The sequence below is a fragment of the Mastomys coucha genome, chromosome X, assembly GCF_008632895.1.
Source record: "Mastomys coucha isolate ucsf_1 chromosome X, UCSF_Mcou_1, whole genome shotgun sequence".
In the NCBI taxonomy this organism is placed as follows: Eukaryota; Metazoa; Chordata; class Mammalia; order Rodentia; family Muridae; genus Mastomys; species Mastomys coucha.
Genome location: NC_045030.1, coordinates 102690359 through 102699999, shown reverse-complemented (window position 1 = coordinate 102699999; position 9641 = coordinate 102690359). Strand labels below are relative to the sequence as shown.

General features: G+C 41.1%; 1 protein-coding gene across 3 annotated transcripts in view; it reads left to right on the top strand.

Moving 5' to 3' along the window:
• The window catches only part of Hdac8 (histone deacetylase 8), a 217253-nt gene that overhangs the window by 89908 nt on the left and 117704 nt on the right, over nucleotides 1-9641 (top strand). For all 3 annotated transcript variants that reach the window (XM_031365952.1, XM_031365961.1, XM_031365965.1), the window contains exons 8-9: nucleotides 6325-6497; nucleotides 9394-9488. In XM_031365952.1, coding sequence (XP_031221812.1) covers nucleotides 6325-6497; nucleotides 9394-9488 — 268 coding nt within the window. The remainder of the gene's footprint in view (nucleotides 1-6324; nucleotides 6498-9393; nucleotides 9489-9641) is intronic.

Genomic DNA, 9641 nt, shown 5'->3' with positions numbered 1-9641 from the left:
AGGCTAGTGGTCACCCTCTGGTGTCTCATGAGCCCTTGTGTTTTTGCAACAGGCTCTTAATGAACCTGTAGCTTTCCAATTAAGATAGACTAGCTGGCCGGCAGCTTCAGGGATCCTCCTGTTTCTGCCTCCCCAGCCCTGGATTACAAGAACGTGACTCATACCCTGATTTTTCATTAGTTCTGGGTATCTATGTCAGGTCCTCATCCTTGTGCTACAAGACCTCACTGATTAAACTGTTTCCTTAGCCCTGAAGATTTATTTCTTTTATGTACACGGTAGCTGTCTTCAGACACACCAGAAGAGGGCATCAGATTCCCATCACAGATGGTTGTGAGCCACCATGTGGTTGCTGAGATTTGAACTCAGGACCTCTGGAAGAGCTCTTAATCACTGAGCCATCTCTCTAGGCCCTCTTAGCCCGGCTCAACTAGAGATCTTTGAGTAGAAATAGTTGCCAGTTGCTTTGAGGTTTCAAAGGCTAACAGAGAAAAAGACATGGATAGGTGGCTCAGTCTCGCTCATCTCTCTTCCCTGTGAGAAGTATAGGGGCCCCTAACATGGATAAAACTTTGGCAGCATTGGCAAGGAGAAGGAACACGGGCCATTTGCCACCCAAAGAAAGTAAATCCTTTGAGGGACAGAGATGGGAGATGATAGAAAGATCCCATGAGTGGTCTGTAGCCCTTAAAGCAACAGGAAAGAGAATCCAGACCCCTAGAGAAGACAGCATTGTGAAGAAGGAATCCAATGGAGGACATTTCCAGTTAGAGACAAGAAATAGAGGAATGTACTCATTACAGAGAACCTCAACTAGTTAGTTACCTCCAGTATAGGCAGGCAAGGATTGAGCTTAAAAGATTCATCTCAAAGGCATTACCAGCAGTTAGTTACCCATGGGGAGGAAGTAGAGTTAATGGGGAGCCCTCATTTAATAAACTTTTATATTTGATATTTGGGGCAGTCTGGTGGCTTTGTTTTGAGATAGGGCCTTCCTATGTGGCTCTGACTGATCTGGTATTCCTTATGTACCCAGGCTAGCCCTCACACTGGCATGGCTATCCCTGCCTCTGCCTCCGAAGTGCTAGGATTACAAGTGAACACTACCACACCCATAGAAATATATCACAAATGCCCCTTCATCCTATTTTGTTTTGCTCTTGAGGCAAGCTCTTGCCATGTAGCCTAGGCTGCCCTCACACTCACTATCCTGCCTCAGCACCCCCCCCCCCCGAGTGCTGAGAATTGTATTAGAACAGATGGTATAAGAAATACAATTAATTGTCTTTCAATCAGAAGTGATATAAAGGGTTGTCAGATTCTGGAAACTGAATGGATTTGATGATCTGAGTTGTAAATATGAATTGTAGTGAAAACAATTCTTTGGAATTACCCGCTACTTCAGGAGAGGAGAGCAGAAAATGTGGATAGTGTGGTTTAATCAAAGGCCTTATTTTGGCAAGTCAAAACTGACAATTTGTTAGCCGGGCAGTAGTGGTGCACGCCTTTAATCCCAGCACTTGGGAGGCAGAGGCAGGTGGATCTCTGAGTTCAAGGCCAGCCTGGTCTACAGAGTGAGTTCCAGGACAGCCAGGGCTATACAGAGAAACCCTGTCTGGAAAAATAAACAAACAAACAAACAAAACAAACAAAAAGAAAAAACCTGACCAAACAGGAAGTGATCAAGCAATCAGTTGTAATATGAGTAAAGAGCAAGTACAATAAGGACGTGGGAAGACAAAAACCTGTAGCAGACAAAGAAGTTCTGAGTTCAGGGTCTTAGATGTGAAGTGGTTCCAAGTGTTTGCTTATCAAGCCATGGCTAGGAATAACTAATGTGGAGTGCAGGCAGACACTGTTGTTGAAATCAGAAAGACAAGTAATGTCGGTGAATTAGTGCTTGGAGAAAAGTGAGGTAGTTTTTTTGTTTGTTTGTTTAATTCTGTAAACCCATTGCCAACCTTGTACCTTGCATATAGTAGGCATTCAATTAACATTTATTGGTGGGTGGGTGGGTAGATCCATGGATCAAAAACCATTATAGCACTTACCACTGTTTTGCGCTTCCCTATCTTCTCCTCCCTACTGAACCATCAACACTATCAGGTCTTTGCCCCTGGATTCTCCCCTCACCCCTTTTTGAGACAGGGTCTCAAAGTTCTGGCTAATCTGCTAATTCACTAATAACCCAGGCTGGTCTGAAATACTGGGCAATCGTCTTGCTGCAATTTCCTATGGACAAGTACTATAAGACTGTGTCATCATCCCTAGTATAGGGAATAATAGGTACTTGACTCTGGGCTTAAGTGAGTGAACAAATACTGAACCACAGAGAATAACAACAAAGAAAGAGAGAAGAAAAAATACTGAACCAGAAGCTAAAGATAAAGTCCTGAAGGGAGGTAGAAGAATATTTTATAGCTCTAAAGAGAAGAATTTTAATAGTATTTGTTTAATATAAGCCTATGATGTTGACTTCAAAGTGGAGATGGGAAACCAGGCCTGGTGGCACAGGCCTATACTTTCCAAACTCAGGAAGTTGAAAGTGGGAGGCTCCATGAGTTCTAGACTAGTCGGGGCTACACAGTGAGACCGTGTCTCAAAAACATAAAACAAGTAAATTATAGTAAGCAAACAAGGAGAGAAAGAGGGGGTGTGAACTTGGAAATGGTCATTTCTCCAAAAATACCACCCATTTGTAGTCACAGATCTCTAACAAGCTGCTCACCTCTCCCAAGGTTTTCCATTATTTCCCTGGCCCTGCCTCATTCTCACGTTGTCCTCATGCCTAGAGTGCTTCAACGTCCCCTGTGCTATCGTCTCTGCTTCCAGGCTTTATGATTTTTGTCCTTACATGTAACATCAACAATCAGAGCTCTTTAAGTATATTTTTTCGCAAGATCAGGACTTACAGATCTCCAGGGGCTCCCATTTGACTGTCAAAACAAATGAAAACCCAAGTACTTTTCCATGTCCACCAGCTTTCTGTAAAGCGAGGTTTATTCAGTGTACAAAAATGCCTTACGTTTTTCAAAGCTTCTGATTCCTGTTTTTTCTACCCATCCAGAGCCTGTTTCACCAGAACTCCCTGAAGACTCATTTTCCCTACAGCTTTAATGAAGACAACTGTTCCAGAAACACCTCCCTTCCTTTCCTTCCTCTCTCCTAATTACCAGTCCTGAACATTCTAGGTACCTTCTTTTCTTGGGTATCCCTTCATGTTGCTCTATTAATTTTGTCATGGAAGTTCCTCGCAAGTCCCTGTCTTTCTTGTGTCACTGGCCTACAGATGGTTAGCCTTGATCAGCCTTCTGTATATTCTACACTAGAGTTCACTTATCTCTTAAGATGAAATTTTAATTGTGTCCCCCACACGAACAACAAGCACACTGCACATGTACATGCACGCATACAATGTTTGAAATATTTCACACACTTTACATAAAAACCCAAACTCATTTATTTCTGTCTTTATACATGTCCACTCGCTGTTTCTAGCCTGCATGGCGCATGCACGTCCTTCTCCGAACCTCCTCTGCTCTTAGTAACTTGCATAAGTATCCCTGCCACTAGCTCCCGTAACTTTACTGCATAAACCTTCAACTTTCTCTTTTTCTGCTCTGCATTTTGTTTTGTTCTGTTTGAACACTTCTAGGGATTAAAGTCGGGTCTTATGCCTGCTACTGTCTATGCTTTTAAAATAGCTCTTTAAATTTTTCTGGAATTTATTAATTTTACTGGGTGGGGCACATGTGTAACAGAGTTCTTTCCTTCTACTGGGGATTAAACTCGGGCCATCGGGCTTGGCTGCAAATACCTTTACCCACTGTGCTATCTCAGTGGCTTTAACAAAACTTTTATTTCAAAATAATCACATATTCATAGGAGGTTGCAAAGGGAAGTCCTGTGTACTTCATTCATATTCCACCAGTTATACATACATTCACTTATGTGTGTCTATGTAATTTTATCATATCTGTAGCCTCATATGACAACTACAATCAAAATACAGAACTTTACCATCACATGGCTGTGTCATGCCACCCCTGTAACTGTCACAGCCATCTATAACTCCTGGCAACGACTAATTAATGTCTCCCCACAATAGTTATGATTTTACAATGTTATATGAATAGAATCACACAGTATTGTTCTTTTGAGATTGGCCTCAGGTATCCAGCATACTTTCCTTGTAATGCACTCAAATTCTTTGTGTATAATAATGGTTTGTTTCTTCATATTGATGTAGTATTCCACTGCTGTGCCTACCATTTTTTTAACCATTTACCTATTAAAGTACATTTGGATTTTTTTCCAGTTGAAGCTATTATATGTAAAGATGCTACACACATTCATGTACAAGTTTCTACATGAGAATAAGCCTTAACTCTCTGGAATAAATTGCCCAAGAGTGCAATTGCTAGCTCATATGGCAAGTCTATTTTTAGTTTTGACAGGAACTGCTAAATTATTTTCCAGAGTGGCTATACCATTTTACATTCCCACTAACGAGATATGTGTGACCCAGTCTCCACATCTTCACCAGGAATTATTATCACTGTTTGCTTCTAGACATCTTGAGAATTGGCTCATACATGGTGCTTCTCATCTTTCAGGACCTAAAGAGCCTCCATACTCTCTGTAGGGCCATTTCTAACCTCACCTGGACCAGCTCACTTCTCTCTCCCTTGTGCCATATTTAATACTTCATTTATCATTGTGGTTTAGTTATTTATTGTCAGAGTTTGTGCATTCCCCTCTATTCTGAACTATGTGATAACACAGACCATGCCGGATTCCTCTTGGTTCCTGGAGCATCTGATCCAATTCCGTTCTGAGCACGTAGTGGGTGCTCAGTAAGTGTGTGTTAAGTGAGAGAATGAAATGAACGGAAAGAATGGTAGTCTCCCTCCCCCTCCTGTGACAAAGCTTTTTAAAATAGACATCACGCCTTCGTCTGTGTCTCCCAGCAGCAGTTAATAGGGTGCTCTGTTTGTGTAGATGCTCAATAAATGTCGCCTAAACTGTTCAGGTGGCTTATCTTTCCTCTGCACCCATGAGATAAGCACATGAAAGAGAGAATAGACCTAAGAATTCGTGTATTGAGGATCATATGTCATAAATTTTGTAATATTCTTATAATCTCTACAATCACTCCGCATTCATCTGTGTGATGAGAAATCAAAACAAAATAGTTCTTTAAGTCAGAGAACTCCTTTGTGACCATCACTTCATAGCCTGGTTACATATGAATTGGGGAGGGCAGTGTTTTATAGCCCTGAATTCCTTTTGCCATCTCAGAAGGATCTGGGATTTTTCTGTTTTTCTGCACTGGTGTAATTTGACATGTTGATTATGAGAGGGTCATTAACTTCAACATTTTTGATCACTTTTTGACTCTGTATTTTCTCAACTCTGAAGTCTGTTAATTTGCACTTGTTTATATGTCTCTGTAAGAGTTGCTCTGGCCCTTGAGGACTGGGATATGTTTTGTCTGGAAAGTAGATTGTAAGCCCCTTGAGAGCAAGGACCTTATAATTCCTCGGAATGCATTCTGGACATTGTCAGTGTTCAATTAATGACAATATTGGAAGCCTGACTAAGGTTACCTGTCATACTGACGTTTCCCTTTTCATCTGTAATGCTTCATGCCCTCTGCAAATAGCTGTTCGGCTGATATGATAGCATTGATTCTACTCAAAATTACACTATTACCCACTGCAACTTGTTTTGGGGGGGACTTTCAAGTTGTGATTTTTTTGATCAGTTGATACTGTTCTCCTTCTAATGCCATGCTTACATATGCACTGGGGAGGCCTCTATTTCAGAACCCTCGAGTCCTCTGCATAATGAAAAGTAAGCTGATACCATCTCGGCTTTCAGGGCTTGTGCCTCTTGCCCCCACTCCAAGCGTGATTGCTATCGAAAATTATCAGAAGGAAACCTTCGTAACTATTCAATGTATATGTTTTATTTCTCTTAATTCTAAAATGGAATAAATGTGCGTACTATGCCCCATGGCTATGAAAGTTAAACAGATATGAATTTTTTCAGTGAAGTCTAGGTTGTGAAATGAAAAGGAAGAAATTGGTTCATTGGTGATGGTGAAAGTAGGGGAATTGTTACCATAAGTCAGGTTTATTGAAGGATGATGCGCATACAGCCTGGTCCACCATGTAAGGTGGACAGTTTGATGTGATGGACAGGTTACATTTCAATTACTGGATAATTCAACTAGCCCTCCAACACACCCTATTACTACTGCAAACCCTTAACCTAAGCTGATCTTTTTCTGATGATTCATACCTTTCCTCTTTCCTACAGTGTACTAAAGGAGGTATACCAGGCCTTCAATCCAAAGGCAGTGGTTTTACAGCTGGGAGCAGATACCATCGCCGGAGATCCAATGTGCTCCTTTAACATGACACCAGTGGGGATCGGCAAGTGTCTGAAGTATGTCCTTCAGTGGAAGTTGGCAACTCTAATTTTAGGAGGAGGTGAGTACAGAGGAAAGCCACCAAGAGAATTTGTCAATCCTTCTCCATACTTTGTTGACATAGAAAATAAGTTGAATTTCTTGGCTTGGCTAGTACTAGAAGCCTAAGTTTATGAACTAGCTCACCTCCCCAGTTCAGCATAGACAAATACTCAGACTCATCCCCAGTTGGCTTGACACGTGCTTTGACACCTAGGCACCATAAAGTTTGTTTCAACTCTGAAATGAAGGTTCAAAGAAAAGCCCCTGCTTAGCATACACAAGACCCCGAGTTCAAACTTGAGCCCTGAATAAAGAAGAAGACATTTTCTCAGGTTCTAATAGAGGATGTCAACCCCAAAAGACTGTGGGCGTCTTCTGTCAGAGTAGTCACTAATGCAGTTCTTACCATCATGTTTTAGAAACATAGCAATGAAATTCTAGCTCTCCCCAGCCAGGAATAGTAAATCCATGAATTAATTGAATAGGTAAGCCGAATTCAAGAGTTACTCGTTTTCCCCAAAGCATGATTTTGTTATAATGAAGCGAACTCGAGAGATCCATAGTCTCTTGTTTCACTGGATCAGTAAATTGGTGTGTTACAATATGGTCAAGTGGGTTGAGATTAAAATGCACATATGCGTCACCAGGCATGGTGGCACATGCCTATAATCCCAGCACATGGGAAATAGAACCAAGAGGATCGATAGGGCTAGCATAGACTACACAAGACCCTGTCTCAGAAATGAACAAAAGTGCATATACAGAGGCTAGACGGATGGCTCAGTGCTTATGCCCATGCCTCTCTTGGCAAAGGGCCCAGGTTCAGTGCCCAGCCCCCACTTGGCAGCTCATAACCCTCTGTAGCTCCAGTTCTAGGGCATCTAATGCCCTCTTCTGGCCTCTGTGAGCACCTGGTATATATGTGGTATACATAGATACATGGAGGTAAAATACTTATATTCATAAAATTTTTGTAAAAAATGTAAATGCATATATGATAAACAAGTTAATAGTTGGTCTTTATCACCCTCTTGTAAAACTCAGGTCCAGGTAAATTCTGGGAATGGCCTTATGTAAACAAGTGAGCATACAGCACAAATACACCAGCCTGGTCTTCTGACATCCTCAAACCCCAAAGGGATCAAAATTAAAACTGCTTACAAGAGACAATCTCTTATGACAAGCTGGCATGAAATTTATTAATTTCATCTCCATAAAAAGATGAAATTGATAATCATTGTATGATATATTACTTTCCTTTGCAACACTAGGGGTGGTGATTGCGATACAGGTCCAGCTAGGGGGGAAGACCTTTACAACAGACATCTCTGAGAGTTTAACTTTGTCTAAGGCTACAGCCTTCTCTTAAAGAACCTATTAGCATTAGCTCAAGCCTGTTTGCTTTTTTAACCTAAAGCTTGGCCCTTGGATATGTGTATATAACTCTTCTTATGCAATATGTGCATTTCTGAAAATGCCTGTACATCAGTGTAAATTTTTTAAGTCAAACAATATTATGTGTATACTAGAGATAGCATACTCCTTAATCAAAACCTATAATGACTCTTTTTTTAAAGTACATAACTATGCCAAATAAGTTTGTCTTACAGACTAATTTTCCATGCTAGAGATGTTTAAAGTACTATCCAAAGTGGCTAGCTGAACTTCTCTGCTCTTATTAACACATAGACAATTAGTAGAGATAGCTACATTCTTTTTTTTTTAAAGATTTATTTATTGTTATATGTAAATAGCTGTCTTCAGACACACCAGAAGAGGGCGTCAGATCTCATTACGGATGGTTTTTTGAGCCACCATGTGGTTGCTGGGATTTGAACTCACAACCTTCGGAAGAGCAGTTGGTGCTCTTACCCGCTGAGCCATCTCACCAGCCCAATAGCTTCATTCTTAAATTTCCCACTGAGGCCTGAAAGAGACACACGAGAAACTCTAGCCTCCCTGACCTTTCAAATAGAAGGAATGCTTAAGAAAAGGGTAATGGTATGTCCCAGTTTATATATGTTAGCCCAGTGTAACAGTGAATAGTATCATCTATTGCTCTTAAAATCAAATCATTTGAGGGGATAATGAATATGGGTACCCTACCTAAAATAGAGCTGATTTTATTTCCTTTGGTCTGCTCCGAGGTTAGAAAGTTATTCCATTTTACCCTTAGACTCTTGGAATTTAGCTAAAGGCCAATGTTCTAATACTTGCATGGCAAAGCACATCCATTCAGCACAAAAATATGCTGATTATTAACCAGTGTAATATGGCTGCTGGGTGACTGTGACAGGACCTTACGAGATGGGTCAGGGTGTCAATCATCAGTCCCTTCCTTGGCTCACTCTCTTTGATCTCTGCCACTAGGCTTGCGTTTTGTGGTGAAAAGGAATGCTGATATTAAAAGAAGGAAGTCTGTTTCTGTCAGCACTTTCCTTTTCTTTTTCCTGGATGCCTTTAGGACTAGATCTGCCAATAGCTTTAAAATACAAATCGCAGCCAACAGTCACTTTATAGAATTGTTGCAAAATGCATTTGAAAAACCATCACATTGGGTGGGTCACCTCCAGACATCTGGGTTCCAGGGTTCTCAGTGTCGCTAATGTCTTGTGGTGAAACTGAGGTGCTCACCTTCCTCTGGTGAATATTTGCTGGAAGATGAGAGCCTCTTTAATCTGTGTTGCCCTTGAAATTCCAAGTTCCACTGTGTGCACAATCTGACTGGTCCTGTGAAGTCTACCCACTGGATGGTTTACAAATATCATTAAGGGATGCTTAAGTTGGATTCTGCAAGTTGTACTCATCTTTTTAGCCCTTTTATTAAAACACTTTTCTCTCCTTCCTTCCCACCCCCTTTCCCTCTCCTGTTGTTTTGTATGCTTTCCTAACTTCACAATTCTTGGTGGAGACAGGAGGCTATAACCTTGCCAACACTGCTCGTTGCTGGACATACTTGACCGGGGTCATCCTAGGGAAAACACTATCCTCTGAGATCCCAGATCATGAGGTAAGTAAGGCTCTGACAAGTCCTCTCTTCTTTAAGAGGAAGAGCTGAGTCATTCCACCTAATCAAAATCACGTCCTCACCACTCAATACCGTTTTGTTGAGAGACACTTCAATAACAATAACACACTGTTTTGGCAGAATAGTGGACTCTTG